Source organism: Cottoperca gobio, chromosome 1 (assembly GCF_900634415.1).
Source record: "Cottoperca gobio chromosome 1, fCotGob3.1, whole genome shotgun sequence".
Lineage (NCBI taxonomy): Eukaryota > Metazoa > Chordata > Actinopteri > Perciformes > Bovichtidae > Cottoperca > Cottoperca gobio.
In genome coordinates, this window is record NC_041355.1 from 19805062 (window position 1) to 19824988 (window position 19927).

The 19927-nt window shown below is 41.1% G+C and overlaps 2 protein-coding genes across 2 annotated transcripts in view; both read left to right on the forward strand.

The window, feature by feature from the left end:
• Positions 1 to 1119, forward strand: part of LOC115013001 (cysteine-rich protein 2) — a 2371-nt gene extending 1252 nt beyond the window's left edge. Inside the window, exons 2-4 of the mRNA XM_029438930.1 lie at positions 264 to 358; positions 648 to 702; positions 833 to 1119. Coding sequence (XP_029294790.1) covers positions 264 to 358; positions 648 to 702; positions 833 to 843 — 161 coding nt within the window. The 3' untranslated portion in view covers positions 844 to 1119. The remainder of the gene's footprint in view (positions 1 to 263; positions 359 to 647; positions 703 to 832) is intronic.
• Positions 1120 to 3488: 2369 nt separating this feature from the next.
• pi4k2b (phosphatidylinositol 4-kinase type 2 beta) lies at positions 3489 to 19053 on the forward strand. Its single transcript, XM_029440694.1, has 11 exons — positions 3489 to 4061; positions 11096 to 11247; positions 11604 to 11684; positions 11813 to 11932; positions 12219 to 12350; positions 13519 to 13672; positions 14520 to 14602; positions 15822 to 15924; positions 16710 to 16843; positions 16943 to 17002; positions 17748 to 19053. Exons 1-11 carry the CDS (start codon positions 3707 to 3709, stop codon positions 17919 to 17921), a joined length of 1548 nt encoding a protein of 515 aa, XP_029296554.1. The 5' UTR covers positions 3489 to 3706; the 3' UTR covers positions 17922 to 19053.
• Positions 19054 to 19927: the final 874 nt, after the last annotated feature.

A 19927-nucleotide genomic window follows, 5' to 3' on the forward strand; every position in this document is an offset into this window, starting at 1 on the left:
ATATTTGTTTTCTGTGGTATTTCATCTTTAGCTGGATTCCTAATCCTGTGATTTATTATCTCCGTTTTATAGATTTCTTTAACTGTGTCCTTTTTTTAGTTTTCTGTTTAAGTGCCGCTGGTCTTGAATAAAAATATATTTGAATTGAAGTGATTAACCCACATTTCAGAGAATCCTGAGTGGATGTGTGAATGCAAAATTCCTCTGACTTTTTGGTTCAATAGCTATCTCATTTACACAGTCCTTGTTTTTCTTTGGTACAGGTGAGAAGAAGCGGTCCTTAGGGAGGGACTACCACCCTCTGTGTCTCAAGTGTCAACAGTGCAACAGACAGCTCACACCTAGTCAACATGCTGAGGTATTTTCATTTATTTTATTTGTGATTTAATTATTAGACTTTTGTGACCCTGTTAATAACATAATATTGCCATATAAAACTAAATATAAGAATATCAGCAAGTCATACTAGAGTCATAAAGCCCAAAGGAAAGAAAATCATTAAAATGAATAAAATTAAACTACCAAAAGATATTAAGAAAACAAGAAAAGAAACATGTTGAGGTACATGTGGAAAAAAGATAAGGAAATACATGAGGAAAAATAAAAATGATGCAGTAAATATGTCCTGCTTGTGTTTTATGTTTCAGTATGATGAGAAGCCATATTGTTCACACTGCTACCTGAAGAGGTTTGGTCCAAGAGGTACACACACACACACACACACACACACACACACACACACACACACACACACACACACACACACACACACACACACTGGCACCCATGTGCAATTTGTGAATGTCTTTTCTCTGTGCATCTCTCTTGACAGGTAACAGGTGACTGGTGTCTCCATGGTGCAGTGCAGCTCCTTCACAGACACCATGACAGAGCCAACATGGCAGGGCCTTTTTATTGGACAAAAAATGAGCAGGCCTAAATAAATAAAAATGACAAACAGTTAACTAAAGTGGATGGACTGTAAGATATCTATCATATACACAAAATGAAATATTTATAAATTTGTGATGACCACTTGATGCCATGTGTATGTCATTGTTCACTTTTATGATGTAAATTAATTTAAATAAATGCATTTTGAAACAGGCCAACGTCAAAGCCCGGTGGATGCCTCAGTCTCTGTGGTGGACTTTATAATCAGAACCAGAATGCCATATCAGGGCACGCAGGGTGGATGTATTTGCTCACGAACTAACAAATACTCTAATCACAGACATGCACGTAAAAAAAGAAAGAGTCAAGCTATAGGGTTGTCCCTCTCTCCCTCATCATCAGGCAGCCAGGGGGAAGGAGAAGGAAGGAAGGAGGAATAGATGAGGGTGGTTGCTGTTGGCAGGCTGAACCACATCTTATGCCAGCAGTATCTGCTGGAATGGGTGCTACAGCAAAGACGGATCTCACACACGCATTCATGCACACTGCTGCCCCTGAAGCAGTGTGCCTTGACTGCTGCAGGGGCTTGTCACCGGTGGGTGAAGCACATTGACACACGCACACACACACACACACACACACACACACACACACACACACACACACACACACACACACACACACACACACACACACACACACACACACACATACACATAGAGACAGAGGTGTGCATCTCTGTAAAGTGTCATGTGTCACACAAGTGAAATTTCAGGTGTTTGTCCTTGAAAGATACAGAAGTAAAGGGTATAAAGGAGAAAGCTGATGGACAAATGGAGAGAGGGCTGATGGGATTATTCTAACATCTAGCAGAGGGATGCCTTTGTGTCTCTCCAGCACATCTTTGAACCTGTCCGTCTCCCTCTCATCCCCCCAGATTCCTCCTTCATCCTCCCTCCTCTTCCATCCCTCCTCCCTCCATGTCTCCTTCACCCCCTAACCCCCTACCTTGATAGATCACATGTCTGCAGCGATACCAGCTGGCTGACTGCTCATTTACATGTGTTTCAGCTACATTCTCTTATTAGGGAGAAGGGTGGTGGTGGTGGTGGAGGGGCCGAGTTATAGGTTGAGAGGGGCTGAGGGTTAAAGGGAGAGTAAAGTGTTGTAGAGAGCACTGGGTGATTGAGTGGCACTGAGAGAGAAAGAGAGAGAGAGAGAGAGAGAGAGAGAGAGAGAGAGAGAGAGAGAGAGAGAGAGAGAGAGAGAGAGAGAGAGAGAGCATGGATAGAGGGAGGCAGGAGGAGAGAGGGGCAAGTATAATGGAGGAATAGAAATCACTGTATTAAATGTGGCAGTTTCTTAAACCTGCATTAATCTCCACATAGGTCTGAATGGAGCTTAATATAATTTATTAATATCGTCCCACGTGTTAGCTGCACCAGCAAATATGGCCAATATGTGGTCCCAAACCTTAAATTCCTGTAGATTGATCAGGAATTACTCTAATTAAGATTGATGACACATGATGAGGAACAGACACATTTTAAATCAAGGATTATAAAAAAGAATGAATGAAGTATGTTGCTAAGGAAAAGTCTCTTTGGGACTGGTGGGACTCTTACGTTGCACCAGTCTTCATTTGTGTATCACTGTCGACATCTAGTGGCCATATAACTTACTGCTGCATTTCAAAGGAAGGTGCGCAGTGTCTGAATGAATGGTCAGGCATCAGCAGGCCTATATTTGTTTGCAAAGTGTCTTCTTGAACATTTTGAAGTATTACAATGAGTTAAATAAATATCAAAATACAAATGCTGTTTATGAAACAAGAGAGTGTTGCTTTTTGATTATTTAAGTTTAAAAGTAAAAAAAAAGAAAAGAAAGAAGAAGAATTACCTTAACTAATTAAAATGTCTGTATTAAGATTTTGGGGAGAAACCTAAAACATTTATTTTATGCCAACATGTGAACCTAATTAAATAGTAGTTTTACCTCCAATAACACACTGTATGCATATTTGTCTTTTTGACAATGAAAGCATGTTTTGATGGACTGTAAAGATGATATTTGGTTTATACCCTCATTAGCTATATTATAATAATGTGAAGTTGACATAACAAACAGGCATATTTATCATTGTTCAACACATCTAACAATAATTCCAAGCAGCATAAACAATGAAAAGAAGAAGGAATACATTGAATAAAAAAAAAACTATACAGGATTTAATCAATATATAACGCAAGTAATTCAGAGAGTCTTAAGGCATTCCTTTTTCAGTTTTTTTAAGGATTGAAAAAATCTACATTTGTGTACATACTATTTAGCCATAATCAAAATATTATTACACAGATATTCAACTAATCTCCTAATCAAACCTTACTCTTAAGCATTCACTGCATAGATAAATGTCGTTGATTGTTTTTAAATTAAATTAACCTTACTTTTCGGTAGCAGAGGGAATGACAGCTGTATAGTTCTAACTTTGATAGCATATTTCTAAAGTAAATCCTGTTAGAGAACTGTTTCGGGAGTTCGGACTTCACAGTGTGCACTTGAATGCAACTTTATCCAACGCTGTTCTTTTGTGGTGCGCATGCGCAGGGAACCAACTAGGAAGCAAAGCAGACTATTCTTGACGGATTATGTATCATCGGTGAGCGAAGGCAGCTGCTTTCGAATAATTTATTTGGGGTTGACATACTCGCGGAAAGAAGGGAGTCTCTTTAAAATGGACGGCTGACAGCTAAAAGGAAATCCAGTGTAATTGAATGTACATTCAATTGTATGTATTAAAAACTGAGCTACAATGATGTCAGAATGCGACCCGACAGAGGCAGAGACCAGCGAGCCTGTGCTGCTGGACATCGGAGCAACAGCGGTGCCTGCTTCAGAGTGTAACTTTCACTCCTCAGACCCGCCAAATGTGTTATTTGACAGGAATGGGATAGGGTTTGGACTTGCAGCGAACCCTGGAGCCGCTGTTCGTATTTCGGACTCTTGTGAAAGCGTGTTAACCGAGCTGGAGACTGACGGCTCCGGCGAAGAGGCGCTGTTGTTACCGTGTTTAGCAGGAAGCTCGTCACCGCGGGGTGTACGAGAGAAGAGGAGCAGGCGGGACAGAGACAGCTCGTCGTCGGATAAAGACACCCTGGCCTCCCCAGGTAAATGTTTTGGATCAATGCCTTCGAGATCTGAAAGGAAGTACACATAAAGGTTGTTAAATTAAGTAAGGGAACCCATGCTCAATGAGGAACACGGGTATCACATGTTTCAGTGAAAAATGACTGATTACTGTTAGGTGTACAGATGACATTGAATGCAACTTGGTCAAAACGATGTGATGCCATGCAAGCCTACTGAGGAGTGTTAACCATGGCTCTCCACTGGGACCCTTTCAAGGGCCCCTGGAGAGTCAACTTGGGCTTGATTAGGGGAACCAAAGCGTTGGATATTGATAGTTCATAAAGCCATAACTTGTTGCAAGCACCCAGTTTCTAAGCAAACAATACAGCTCTGTGAATGTTATGAAAACTATCCACAGTCTACATTGAAGGCATTAGGCTTGTGTACTTTGCATGGAGATAGATTCTGTACCCTGTTTGTCTACCCTGTGTTTGTTTTTCCAGTCAGCTGATGTAATAGCCGCATGTTATCACCCCTACAGATTATATGAGCTGGCACTTTCACCTGGTGACCTGAACACTACATGGAAGTCCAGCCACGAGTACAGTTTACAGTGTCCTCACTGTAAACATCCTTAAATCACACTCGCATAATTGTGATAACAAATGTTTCTGTGTTAATGTCGATTCGGATCAATCAGGTGTTGAGGCTTGTATGCATGCGTCTTCCTCAGAAATGAGGCTAACAGAATATATATTTTTACTGTGTATTGTCTGTTGTCAGCCCTACATATTTGCAGCGCTAGATTTGATTTAGACTATAAAAAGAAAAGGGTGGTATAGTGGAAAACAAAGAAAAGGTGATCTAGTCACCATGGAAGCGGCACATATTCTGACTTAACCACTAATTGGATTTAACACCACTCGCCCTCATACCACCCACCGTTTTTTCTCCTGCAACATCATTTTGGAGCTTTGTTTCCTTTTATATTCACTTCTATTGCTCACTCTCTCTCTCTCACTCACTCACTCACTCACTCACTCACTCACTCACTCACTCACTCACTCACTCACTCACTCACTCACTCTCTCTCTCTGTCTCTGTCTCTCTCTGTCTCTCTGTCTCTCTCTCTCTCTGTCTCTCTCTGTCTCTGTCTGTCTCTGTCTCTCTCTGTCTCTCTCTGTCTCTCTCTGTCTCTGTCTCTCTCTGTCTCTCTCTGTCTCTCACTCTCACTCTCTCTATCGAAGTGTTCTATTGGGGCCAGATATCTAGGTCACAGGTAGGTAAGGGTTAGTGTCCCATTTCTTCTGGCCTTTTAGAATAACAGTGTTTAGGTCTAGAATTTCAAGATTGTTTTTTTTTCAGTGCATTACAAATGTAGGAGTCACACATAGTCCGCAGAGCTGTTGTACTGTGTCACAAAACATCATGCCAATCTCCATTGCAAATTGTGGCAGTTACATTTTTATCGTGCACTGATCATGAACCTAAACCATGTGAGTCCTTCCAGCTAACGTGTAAATATAATCTGCATTAAGCTTTTGGTTCACCTGTTCCTACTGTCTTCTTTCAACAGAGCCCATTGTCCACCAGTGCTGAAAGCAATGTGCAGGAAGCAATGTGACATTTTCTTTTTATTTACATATACAAATTACATATTAATCTGTATTGACACATTTGCATATATTGAAACATTTAGTCATGTCAATGCCTAAACATAGGACAAAGATCTCAATGTAAAACTAATGAATCAAGAATATGAGCTTGCAATGACTTAAATTTAAAGTTATGTGTAAAGTTCTGACATCTTACACATTTTTGCAGTGACCCCTTTCAGAGTGCAGTGTTGCGACATCTCGCACACGATTTGCACTGCAGGTCTCTGGAGCTCTGAGCGAGCTGCACTCGCGCTGTGAAAAAGCTCCGCTGGGCCCATTAACTGACCGAGGGCTCTGAGAGATAGACATTAAATATGCATAAGGCCTTTGTGGAGGCAAACACACGGACAGACATGCAAACACTCTGGAGTCCAGTACAGTGCATGGTGATGTTGATGAGGAGGGGAATTTGGGAGCGAGGAATTATACATGTGTATCTGTGCGGTGAAAATAATGACAAAAGAGAGATTCCCGCCTCTTGCAGTCACACTGCACAATGACATTATCATCGTAGACTTTCATCAACAGTACAACCCTTGCAAGCATACATCCATCATCAGGCAAGACTGCTGAATAAAGAGGGAATCTATTGTTGGAAATTAAATGATGAAGATAAAATATTGTGGCAGCTGAGTCTTACACACATAGAAATTGTTTTGTAAATCAGAGGCACCCTGCAGTATTTATCTCAATCTATCTTTAGGTCTGTGTTGACACCATATTATTTCCATATTGAAGTCAAGACAGAGCTGTTTTTAAATAGCAATCAGCTTCCCTGCAGACCACCACAAATAAACCTTCATGGCAACACTTCTTGTGGCACTTACTAGTTATTAGAACTTGATAATTGTACGTCAGTCAAATGACCCTCAAGCTTCAGGGGGTTTGATGTTACCCGTCTCGTACGAGGTTACCGGACAAAGATGGCGCAACATGCACACAAAACCAGAGGGTCACTTGTTATTTTCTATTATCAAGCGTTTTCCAATTGGACCACGAGAATGCACAAAAATTACACGCATTCAAAACATTGTGCGTATATTACCATATAACTGTGTGTGTCAATAAATAGTTGTTAATAATGTTTATACTATATATATATATATATATATATATATATATATATATATATATATATATATATATATATATATATATATATATATATATATATATATATATATATATATATATATATATAAACAATGTAGTTTTCCTTAACCTCTTAAGGGGTGGGGGAATTTATCTCAAAATACCGACAAACGACATACCCAAATTAAAAGCTGCTCTTCAACCATTTGCACCAGCTGCATGATTTTGGTCTCATTCAAAAGATAACTCTCTTATTGTTCTTGCAGAACACTCCAAGTGCTTCTGGCACTGAGTAATAGTGGTCTGAATATACTGAATTTGAAGAAAATACACTCCGCCAGAATTTTGTTGTTGAAAAAGATGTCTGAAGATGGTATAGCTGGTAGTCCCGAGCTGAAATACACAATAGAAACATAGAACCAAGTGTTATCAAGTTCAGGTTCACATTTCAGATAAAAGGGACAAAAACGTAAGTTATTAGACAGGTTTGTCTGAGAGTAACACCAGGCGTTCACAAGCTGTGCATTTGGAGATATTATAATATTTATTGATAAAAAGGCCATAAATAACTATTATGTACCCCAGTGTTTCCCCTAACATTGTATTGGAGGGGCGCAGCGCCCCCCCCAAGGAAGCCCCGCGCCCCCCCTGAAATTCAAGGTGTTTTCTTTATTTGTTTTCAGTCAGAGCAGAACAAAGGAAAGGAGAGAACGAATCCGCGCAACGTATCCGGCTGTAGATAACGCATGAAAGCTCCGATTGGCTCAAATGAGGTGTAAATCGAAAGGTCAGAGTTCGGCATCCGTCTTAGAAGCGTTGAAACGGCGCTGAATTGGGGAGATATTAAGTTTTTACCGTGTATGGTCACAAAATTGTACACATCGATCAGCAAGATTGCAACAGCTGTTCATGGGCTTTTGTCGATGTGGCGATGTTCATGATGGATATACTTTTACTGGAAACGATCTATTGGACCTCTGCAATGACACAGAAGTGTTCTTTTTGATTATTACTGATTACAGGATTACGATGAGACTTCATATGTGAGTTGGCTCAAAGTTATGGATGTGATTTTTAGTTTGCTTGCTTGTGTGCGATGCCTACTGTACTTGCTGTTGTGATTGTGATCTGAAAACCGTTTTGCTCACTAAATAGACGAGACTCTAATCTTTTGAATGATATGTAGCGTTGTGTAACAAGTCCATCATAGCGGACTGTAAACAACACGGGGCAAGATACAACCTCTCTGAAAATGCAAAACTATCACATGGCGGCGGGCCGTCCACCCGTTAAGAGGTTAATGGAAATTGAGTTGATCAAGAGGGCTGACAGTCTGGAGCCAATTTGCTTTAGGATGATGATGTGACCTGCTGGTGATTTAAAAACATAAATAAAAATCATCCAGTGCTGCTACTTTCAGGCTCCCCTTAAGGCATGACTTTAATCATTTTATAGTATAAACTAGGATTACCAAGTGCCAAATGGGGCACAAAACACGAGCGCAGCCTCACTTATAAAACATTATTTTTGTCGCCCCGAGCACTACTTTTGAGGTGCACCTCATGCACAGACCTTGAAAACATAAAGAATGCATTAGTGTGTGTGGCTTTTAGAGAGATGTCAGCGATGATGTTGAGGATGTTGGTTTATTAAGGTGGATGGAAATGAACTATACACGAAAGCACAAACCTGTCAGCACACATTGGAACTGAAACAGTTGGTGGACGTCCTTCAGAGCTCTTTAAGTAAGGACTCTGTTTGAGTTGGACTCCAAATAGACTATGATAGAACATTTAAAATGTATTTGGGCAGGTAGTGGTGGGCCGCATTGATACCAAAATGCTGACTTTTATGACATGATTAAATAATCGAGGTCCCTGGTGCACGGCTCGACACGAACTTAAAGTGGTTGTGCGGCTGGCCGAACAAAGTTCTTTACAGTTTGTGATTTGTCTTATCCTTTACAGATTTTGAATCTTAAGGGTTATCAGTTAACGTGCCCGCCCTCATTTCAAGTATGCAAAATACCAGCAGTGCAGCTGTTCTTCACAGGTCGCTCCAAAAATAAATAACAACGCTATTATATATTATATATATATTTTAGTGAGCAAATATTGCTGTCTGCTGTACCTATTTTTTTTTACATAGTAACAAGTTGTTGTCACTGATGGTAACCAAAGGCCAAGAACGGGTTGCCAATTTCCAAAATGGTTGCCAATGGCAACCTGGCAACCGCCACTGTCGAGCCCTGCCCTCGTGCATATTGTTTGCATATCTCTATCCGTCGATTCTCCCCTTCCTTCTTTTTAATTTGCTTCTCTCAGCCCAACTTCAAGTGATTTAGCTTCAAAGCCATCTTTGTTTCTCCTTATCTCTCTGTGACAAATGGCGTGTTAACTGTCCTCCCGTTCCTTTGTCCACCCCCGTCCCCTCCTCCCTGTGTCTGTCCCTTCATCCCTCCCTGCATCCCACTGTGACTGATAAAGAGCATATGGAGCCTTTCTATCAGCTGACCGTTCTGCCCCTGTGTGAGGAAGAGACGGTGGAACATGTCATGCCATATGATTGGGCCTTCATCAAAATAATATTTAGCACCCAATACCCATCAGAGAGCAGTCACACCCAGAGAATTATATTCGAGAGCAAGGCAGAATAGAAAATGACATTTTCTGACGAGAATCACAGAAGAATCACTCAGCTCTAAGGTACTGGGTTTAAATCCCCTGACCTTCCGGACCTTTTGTGTGTGCTGTTTGCATGTTCGCTGTGCCTGTGGGGGTTTCATCAGAGACGGTCTAGAAAGGAAATGTCGCACTGAGAGTCAACTTCCTGTATCTGTGTCCCTTTGGTTTCGCTAATGCCCCGCCTCCATTAACTCTAATGGGAGAGGTGAAAGTGAACACAGATTACGAACGTTTCTTGCTCCATATTAACCAAAGGAAATATTAGACCCATTTTGCACAAGCCACATATGTTCCGAACATTCTGACACTAAAATGACATTTTTCAGACAAATCATGAGAAAATGAACTTTGTTCAGACCGATTTGTCCTATTTCTCGTGAGATCTTGCAAAACGGAGCATTAACGTTAGCCAAACTGTGCCAAAAGTTTAAGCTAACGTCAACTAATGTTCGCAGACACGTTCATAATGATCAATATGTTTGATAGCTGTGTAAATATCTGATATAAATACATTAGACCACGCCCACTTAGGAGAGTGTTTATCATTTCATACCATTGGCGTCGCTTGTAATGCATCATCTTTGGTTTCATCACACAGACAATGAAGGCTTGGTGCAATAGTGAATAGTCCAAGTTGCCCCTAAGTGTGAATGTGTGTGTGTGATAGACCAGCCACCTGTCCAGGTTTCACCCCGCCTCGCACCCAGTGAGTGCTGGGAACAGTTCCAGCCTGCCATGACCCTGAACAGGATAAGCAGAGCAGATAAAGGACGGAGGGCTCCAGTTGCCTCTCCCATGCAAACTGTGTGCTTGATGTGCACAGCGGGTTATCAGAGGAGAAACAGCAAATAGAAGTCTACGTTATTTGGATGAAATCGTTATCATGCTCAGTACATTTGTATAGGGTAGTAATTAACGATTATTTGTCGACCAATCTGTTGAGTATTTTATCGATTAATTCGGTAGTTGTCTGGTGAAACATGTCAGTCTGTGTTTCCTAAAGACCAAAATGACGTCCTCAAATGTCTTGTTTTTGTCCACAACTTAAACATATTCAGTTCCTGTCACAGAGGAGAAAAGAAACCAGAAAGTATTCAAACATAAGCACCTGGAAATAGAGAATTATGACTTTTTTCTCTTCTACTACTAAAAACCGAATATCTAAATAGTTGGCGATTCATTTAATTTAATAATAATTTAACTAGCCGCAGCTCTACTTTTGGACAAACGCAAAGATTGATCTTACCACACACGTTTCCTTTGGGAGGCTTCTACAAATCTGTCTTGACTTAAAAATTATTTTTCACTCATCTTTTTACTTTTCAAAAGGTTTTTGCAAAGATGACCCATAAATGTTTTTTCAATGTCATTCATTCATTATTCATACACAGAAGAAATTATTTTTGTGTCTTTCATGGAAATCGGCTCCTTTTTATATGCTGAGACACAGGTTGCAATGTATATTTGAGATTCTCAAAACTTAATTAGCAAAGTTTTTATGACCTTGATTTAACACCGTATTCTGGTGAAGAGATGATGCAGTGTCATTGGTCTGTTCTTTAATGTTTTACTGTAGGACAGTCTGATTGCCCAAAGTGTAAACTTGAATATAAATCTGAGATGTATGTTGTGTTCTAGGTATCAGCGGTGGAGACTTCAACCATTTTCCTGAGGATCCTGAGTTTGCAGATATTATCCAAAGGGCGGAACAAGCTATCGAGAATGGCGTCTTCCCAGAGAGGATTTCCCAGGGTTCCAGTGGGAGCTACTTTGTCAAAGACCCAAAAGGGGTGAGGAGGGAAAAGAGGAGAGGAAGGACCGTGGAGCATGGACTAAACATAGCTTTAAAACATTGTTTACATGAGTATATATATGTATATATAATGCTATATTCACTTTCCCCATTCCAAAGTATTGTGTAGACTCAAGCTGTTGATTAAATGTGCAGCATCTCTGTCACTTTACATTTGTTCCTTATGACATGTCTCGCCCTGTGGTTCTTTAAAGGTCCCACAAACTTAAGAAAGCTCTTGGTGCTGTCGCTGTTATGTCCCTGTGTGTGCCGTATTCTACCGTTGTCTGCCATGTGCCGAATGTAGAAAATGCATGTTTGATGTATAACACTCTTTATCATTCTCTTCTACAGAAATCCATTGGTGTTTTCAAACCAAAGTCAGAGGAACCTTACGGTCACCTGAACCCCAAATGGACCAAATATTTCCACAAGGTACACTGTGTCACGTGTGTAATCTGTGTGCAAACACTCTAAAGGAGTGTAATCAGAAATGTCACAACACTTTAAAACAGCTAAGCACTAAATGAAACCGGTTCCTCTCTCTCTTCCCCTCTCACCAGCTGTGCTGTCCGTGTTGTTTCGGCCGAGGCTGCTTGTTGCCTAACCAGGGTTACCTCTCGGAGGCCGCCGCCTCGCTGGTTGATACAAAGCTCGGCCTGGGAGTGGTGCCGAAAACAAAGGTGGGGGCTCTGAGGGCATGTTATTGCATTTGTTTTGATTTTTGAATTTGCAACATGCCATCACAGTTCAGATCAGATGAAGTCCTTGCATTCTCACTGCTTACATTTAACAGTTATGTTATCTATAGGAGTTAAAATGTACAGTTTACAGAATATACAGTAAACGCCTGAATGGACCTGGATGTAGAGGTGAGACTTTCTTTTCTAGCTGTAGGAGAACCTGCCCAGCACTGGTCACAAGGTCCAACCAAAGCAGTGCTAACTGAGCTTCTGCCTTTTTTATCAGGTGGTGTATCTGGCCAGTGAAACATTCCACTACAGCGCCATCGACAGAGCCAAATCCAGGGGGAAGAAGTACGCCTTAGAGAAAGTCCCCAAGGTGGGACGACGCTTCCACAGAGTGGGCCTGCCACCTAAGGTAACAGAGTGGTAACCAGTCATGGCCACCAGCTCTTAGCTGCTTTTAGGAGCAATCACAGAGAAACACAGGCTAGAAACTCGTCTCCTGTTCATTCCTGTGTCGTAAACCTCTTCAGGTTTACTTTTCTTATGTTCTTATTATGTTATTGCCGCCCCTTGCCGTGTATCATGCATGCAGTGGATGAATTTATCAAATTATACTTTGCAAACGGATTCAGCATTAAGGAAATTTTAGTCCCAGGATCATCATCATATTTATTATTATTATTATTATTATCATAAGCATATATAGCATCATATAATTCCACACCTCACCAATGTGTGTGATCTGTGTGTGATGAGGCAAACATGCTTTGTGATTCCTTGACAAGAAAAACAAAAACACTATTCTTCCAAAGTCTCGTACATTCCCGACTTTATAATCTCAGAGAATATCCAAGTTTCTTTTTTCTTGCATACATTTACCATTTAATCTCAGAGAAGAAGTTTTATTCTTGTCAATTTATCTTTTAACTCTGTTCTTTTACATTCCCACCCTCCCCTGGCTCTGTGTTTAAACAAACATTGTTGGTCCTAATACACCATCTTAGTAATTAGAACAAATACTAATATATACTAAAACGTTTTTGCTTTCAATAATTTAAACAGTTATTAAAAGGTCATATGTTTTTGCTTTACATATACATGGGCTGCGGTCTCGTCACTGTAACACGAAAGGGTAGTGTGCTCAGAATAGCTGCTGCTGACGCAGCCCTGGCAGAGGACAGTAAAAGGAATCGTGTCACACTCTCTGTTCCCTTAAAAGACAGGTTTATTCAGATAAATAGGTCAGAGGAAGCATAAATGTCATTGTGTATGTGTTTTGTAGTGTGCTGTACTCTCATCCAGAACCAAATTTAGCACTTCATCAATTGTGTTTCTCCCCCGAGACAGCCCTCCTGATGGTCGATGTTAGATGTTGAAAGAATGTGTTCAGGAAGTAGTATAAGGAAGTTGGTTTCACGTTTCAACTGTCATACACTGCTGACATTTCAGCCTGTTGACATCACAACTTCTCCACCTTACAACATTGCCCCCACACCACATTATTACCATATAAACAAGCTGCCTCTGAACATGCTGGTTGTTATTTATTTATATGTGATGGAGCGTGCGTATGTTTCCAGATGGGCTCGTTTCAGCTGTTTGTGGGGGGTTACCGTGAAGCGGACTACTGGCTGCGGCGCTTTGAGGCAGAACCGCTGCCGGAGAACATCAGGAAGCAGCTGCAGTCCCAGTTTGAGCGGCTGGTAGTGTTGGACTACGTCATCAGAAACACAGGTTAGGGTGTGTCTGCATTGACATGTAGTAAACAATTTAAACATTTAAATAAGTTGCTCTGAGGTCCTTGGAGAACAAAAATGTCTGTCATCACATTATGTATTAATACTATTTATAATTTCTTACTTAAAGAAACGGTTGTTATTCAGGAAAAACCATTTAGAATATTTTCTGTATATTTAAATGGTAGGGGAATCTTTTCTTTCTCTTCACAATCTGGCATATGTCAGTGATGAGCAACAACATTAATTTGATGCTACCGGTTGTTTACAGCATGTATTTGCCCAACATGAGAGAAAACGACTGACGCCAGGACTCCAGTTTGAAAGCCTGATATAATATAATGCAGGATTGTATGCTGTGATGTCCCTGGGGACAGTTTTGTATTTAATGGTCTGAGTGTCTGTATTTCGGCTGCACACTTTTTATTTATTAAAGGAGTTGAGGTTTACCTTCCAGAATACAAACAAACAACTTACTCCCATCCCAAAATGTTTTCCATTGAAGAAGCCAAACAAGTCCCTAGTGAGGCACAACGGTTCAACACAACGGTGCAGAACAGTCCAGAACTGAAACTTACGCTCCTGTTTTACTTGTATTCTCTCACAAAGTTTTGGTAATGATGAAATGCCATTTGTCATATTCTAGTGAATTCATTTTATCATTCTCACCAGAGTTCTTTTGCACGACATAGTCGCTTGTTGCTGAATTTGCACTCGTCACCCTTTTGGCCAGTTATTATGGCAGCTGTCTGATTGTGCTATTTCTCCGACCTACATGTCTTCATATGAAGACTTCATCATACTCTACACTTTTATTTCCACTTTCTATTTGTCTTCCTCCTCAGATCGAGGAAATGACAACTGGTTGATCAAGTATGAGAAGCCAGGAGGAGGAGGAGGAGGAGGAGGAGGAGGAGGAGTACAAAAGGTGCGTATATACCAACACATACTAAGGGTGTGCTCAGACTGATGCAATTGAATTGCTGGATTGCTGATACAACATCATCGTGGCACACCGCTCATGTTAAACACGGTGCTCTGTCACTCATTCACACGCAGGACGCACCGGGGCACACATAGACAGACAATAGCTTGGATGTTGCAGGAACAAACCAGCGCCCCTGTGACTAGAACCAGAGCTTTCTATAAGCGCCCGCTGCTAGCTAAACAGCAGGCTGCTCTTTCTACTCCAGAGACTTGAGTAATCTTCAGTGTTTGTGACGACAAAACACGTTATGAATTGCATTGATTACACAGACAGGTAACATCCTCGTTAGACGGGCTACTTGTCACACTGGTGGCATCGAGTCGACGATTGTGCAGTAAGCATCAAGAAGCCAACTCAAAGCGCTGCATTTTCCATAAACCTCACACAGATGTTTATGGGCTTAATGAATAATGTTTATTTACATTGTGCTTTTTAAAGCAAAGCTCTCTCTAAGACGCACTGCAAACACACACGCTAAAACAGCCAATGTTGCCAAAGTAACACCCCGTGTCTGCTCTGCCTCGCACTGTCATTCTACAGGCCAGATATGACATGGGATTAAAAACATGTTCCTCTTCAAATATCCTTGTTTATTTTAGTTGAAGAGGGCATCTATGTGACATTAACCATCATGACATGTCTTGATGAACACTACTGTGAAGGTGTTAATAAATAATGTGTAATGATTCTTAATTACAACAGTTCTGGTCAGTCAGGAATAAGCTTTGTAGAAATATAAATAACTATTTACAGGTTAAAACACAAAAGCTTTACAATATTTCACTACATGTTTACAATCGGATCAAACTCATATTTCAAAACATGAAGTAATGAAGTGTATATTGTGAATAGTGGCATTAGATTGTGCCAGAGGCCACCAAATGTGTTAGTTTCTTTACAGCCAATTGTTTTCTCCAAACCCCCCGAGCTAGCTACTTCCCCCTGCCTGGCTGGCTGCTCCCTATCCTCGAGGAAAGCTCAGCCAGAACCCCGTCTGGCTCCCCATCATGTGTTGATTAATGAGCAAAAGGTTGTCATCTATCTGTAGCAGTTACTCAATCGTTTGGACAGCGATCAATGCAAAGTGTGGTCGTTGATCGTTAATCACTCAGTCAGGTGTTGGTGATGACTTCTCTGATCCTCTTTCGCCTCGCTGTAGGATGCAGAGTGGCGAGAGAATGTTTCCGATTCCTGCACCAAGATTGCAGCAATCGACAACGGCCTGGCCTTCCCCTTTAAACACCCGGACGAATGGAGAGCCTGTATGTTGCACTGTTTCCTCTCTCACCTCTCTTCATTATGTCCCGTCTCCGTCAACACCTTGTTCTTACTAATAATTGTGCAAACAGCGGTTATTGACTTTCATCCTGAATTAAGTACTTTTGTCATTTAGTCTATAAAATGACAAATCCATCACAAGCTAACAGCACAGCATGATGAAACCATTTATTAACGATGGCATTACCATTCATTTTGTTATTATGTAAAACACAAGAAAGATATTTTAGGTTTTAAAGCTGTTCTCAGTCAGACAATGATTAGTTAGAAGAAAAGCTTTTGGGAAATGTTGGCAAATACACTTATGCTAGAGCTAGCAGACAATTACCTTAGCTTAGCTCTACGCCTGGAAGCAGGATATAACATGTAATCGGTGAGCTTGGAGGTTCTGGCAGGAGATCTAGTTTTGTTGCATTTGGTCAAAGCCTCAGCTGAATGTTCGTGCTACGCTAACCAGCTGCTGGGTGTAGCTTCATATTTACCTTCTAGTGAGAGTGGTATGAATCTTCTTGTATCCAATGTCATTGTTTTACATTCAATGCTTCTATTGTTTGTCGAATGAAGATTTGAATGTATGTCATCATATTTTATGATGTAATCACCCTAAAGAAACAGCAAAGTTTAATAAAAAGTGAAGACAAAACATCAAATAGTTATAGGGAACTGATCGAGGAAGGCTTTGACTGTAGTGGCAGCTGAAGGTTGTTTAATGTCATACAGCGTGTTGTGAGAGCTCTTAACAACGTGTACTGTGGCATTCTTCCATTAGACCCGTTCCACTGGGCATGGCTCCCCCAAGCTAAGGTGGCCTTCTCCCAGGAGACCAGAGACCTGGTGCTGACCCGCATCTCTGACATGAACTTTGTCCAGGACCTCTGTGAGGACCTCTATGAGATGTTCAAGGTACAAGCCACCTCCTAACTTTCCTCCTCTTTAACAGTTATGGAAACAAACAGCTGTCACAGGACACATGCTAACAGCAGTTGTTGTTTTTCTCTTCAGATGGATAAAGGCTTTGATAAAACCATGTTTGAGAGACAGATGTCTGTTATGAGGGGACAGGTGAGTTTTCTTAATTGTTTTTAAAGAGTTTTTTTGACTCTGTTGTACCTATCAGCCTCTCTGCCTTCGTGTCCTCTCTTTTGTTCTCTCCTTTTATATCCTTCCTGCTCTCCTTTCTCTCTCCTGATCCCTACTTTCAGTCACTTTCGTTGTTTGCTTTATGACCTCCTCACTACCCATCTTGACCACATTTCTAACCCTCCTCTCCACTGTCCTCTCCACTGTCCTCTCTACTGTCCTGCCTCGTCTTCCCTGTGTGTCTTTGGATTATTGTCCTCTGAGTATGTCCTAGCATATTGATTTCATTGGTCAAAGAAAGGACACAGAAGACGGTTACTTCTATAAAACAAGCCTCAAGTACCCAGTATTGTTCTGTTCTGTTTAGGCTACATGATGCTGTCTTCTATTTCAACCATTAATTCAGTCAGTCATTTTTCAACAGATGAGATAAGGCTAGCATAATGTTGCTTCAGATTTCACAGGTGCTTAAAGGGATAGTTTGTATTTTTTGAAGTGGGGTTGTATCAGGTTATTTATCTGTAGTCTGTGTGATGGCTGTTGGTATGCCCCCACTTTGGCGAAGCAGACGACGTACTGCTGTGGATTGACTAAGTACCTCCTACAACCCCACTTTAAAATGTCCAAACTATCCCTTTAACCTCCCGTACACTCTCAAATTCAACCACTCCTGGGATTGACAACTGGTTTCCGTTTGTCATACATCATGAACCCTGTTTATCACCAGGTGTTGAACCTGACCCAGGCGCTGAAGGACGGAAAGAGCCCCATCCAGCTGGTGCAGATGCCCCGGGTGGTCGTGGAGCGCAGCCGCTCAGGCAGCCAAGGACGCGTGGTCACACTCGGCAACGCCTTCACACAAACCTTCCACTGCAAGCGCCCCTTTTTCTCCTCTTGGTAGTCAGAGACGGGTGAGGAGGGCAGCTGACGAGAGACTTCTGCAACAGCTCGTTCTTCTTCTTTATTTATTTATTTCCCAAAGTCAGGAAGCGAGGGAGAAGATGTGAATCTGCAGATTGCTCATATTTCTTCAGCAACAGAAGAAATGAAGAGGAAGACACGGATGGTAGAAAGTAAGATGGAGAAACATTCCTCATGTTGTGAAGAGAGCGCAGAGAGATTGGCAAACCAGTGTCTCCGAGAGACCTTGGGGCTGTTTACGGTTACCATAGTGACTTGATTGGATTATCGGCTTTTCCACAGAAGTGGGCTTTGTTTATTGTTGGGAGGCAGAAAGGATTTTTGTTTACCCACCTCAAGTACCTAGTGAAGTCTCTTGCAAGGTCTCTTAGTGGGGCTAATGGCCAAAGAAGTACTTGACAGATCTGTGGCTCAGTGTGTTTGGGGATCTAAAGTGATTTTTAAATATCTGGGACAGCGTTGTTGCGTTGTCTGGGATAAAGTCCCAAACTATTTGCTTTGCCTTGTAGGATAACTTAATGAAATATAGATGCACTTGCACTGCTGGAAGTGTTTGACTTGTTCTACAGAACAGTGTTAGTTTTTCAAAACCGCATCTGTTAAACAAACCCAGTGTCTTCAACTCTCACTACTGCCAAAATCTGTGTGGAAGGAGTTCAAAAGCCTCAAGGAAAGGAATAGTGTTGAAACTTGAATATAGCATTTGGGGAAGGAGGACTTGTAATAACAACATTGCTTGAATGTAATCTGTTTACGGTTTCTATATAGATTCTTGCTCCTAAACATTTCAATACGAGTGAATGCTGTCAAAAATATACTATTTTTTTCTTCTTCTTCGTAACAATGAATGTATTTGTTGTTTGACATGTATTTAATTGCTGGCAAGCAGCTTTCTCTTGAACCTCGTGGCGTGGGGGACGGCACCTCGTCCCCGACCTTTATGATACATTATATGAAGAGAAGAAACTAAACGGAGGACAACATTTCACACATGCTCAATGATGTTGTGTTTTTCTTATGTATGCATCTTGAAATTTCTATTCCAACTCAATGATTGTAAGAGAAAAGTTGTATATTTAACAGGTGAAAAAATAAAGATTTGGGGAATTTGAGTCTTGTTTGTTGTCTTCTAACATCGTGGTTTCACTATAGGTGTGTTCAGCAGAGACAGTTTCCATGCACCATTACACCATAATGATTAACTGATGACTGGTGCAGTAATGCCTCAAGCCAAAGTGAGCTATTAATAACTGTTGAATTCAAAAGCAGACGAACCAGCTTGTGCTTCTTCATCCCCATGGTTTTGGAAACACCCTGGTAATCAATGACCTTGTAGAATGTAGTGATACTCGAACCTTCAACAGACAACCTCACAGCACAGCTGTCTCACACAGTGTTGGAAGAAGTAATCAGATCCTTTACTCAGTACTAATTCCACACTGAAAGTAACTAAAGTTATCACGTGGACACAAACACGTGCATCATTTAACTGCCCTCATTAAAACATCTACATGCATGTGCACCAACACCTTCCCTCATGCTGCCTCCCCAGTATGCCCCTTCTACCATCATACTGGTACAAGTGAAGTCGTTGAAAAGTGCCAACACACACACACACACACACACACACACACACACACACACACACACTGACTGAGGTGCAGCACACATCTAGAGAGGAAATACAATGTGAATACATCTGTTCTGTGTCAGCAGCAGCAAGAAGCCGGTGGACACTCAGCTTAACACTGCCACCATGTGGAACATATTCCTTCTGCTGATGAATCTAGAGGCACATCTTTAGAAATGCAATGTTTGGAGTCTGCTACCACTCTCAAATTGACTGACAAGTCTTTTAAAACAATGACTAATATTAAAACTTCTGGTGCTGTACAATGCTTGTTTAATTGTTAATTGTTCTTAATTGTACTGTAATTAATTTAGTCCTATCTATATTGTAATTATACTGTAACACACACACACAAA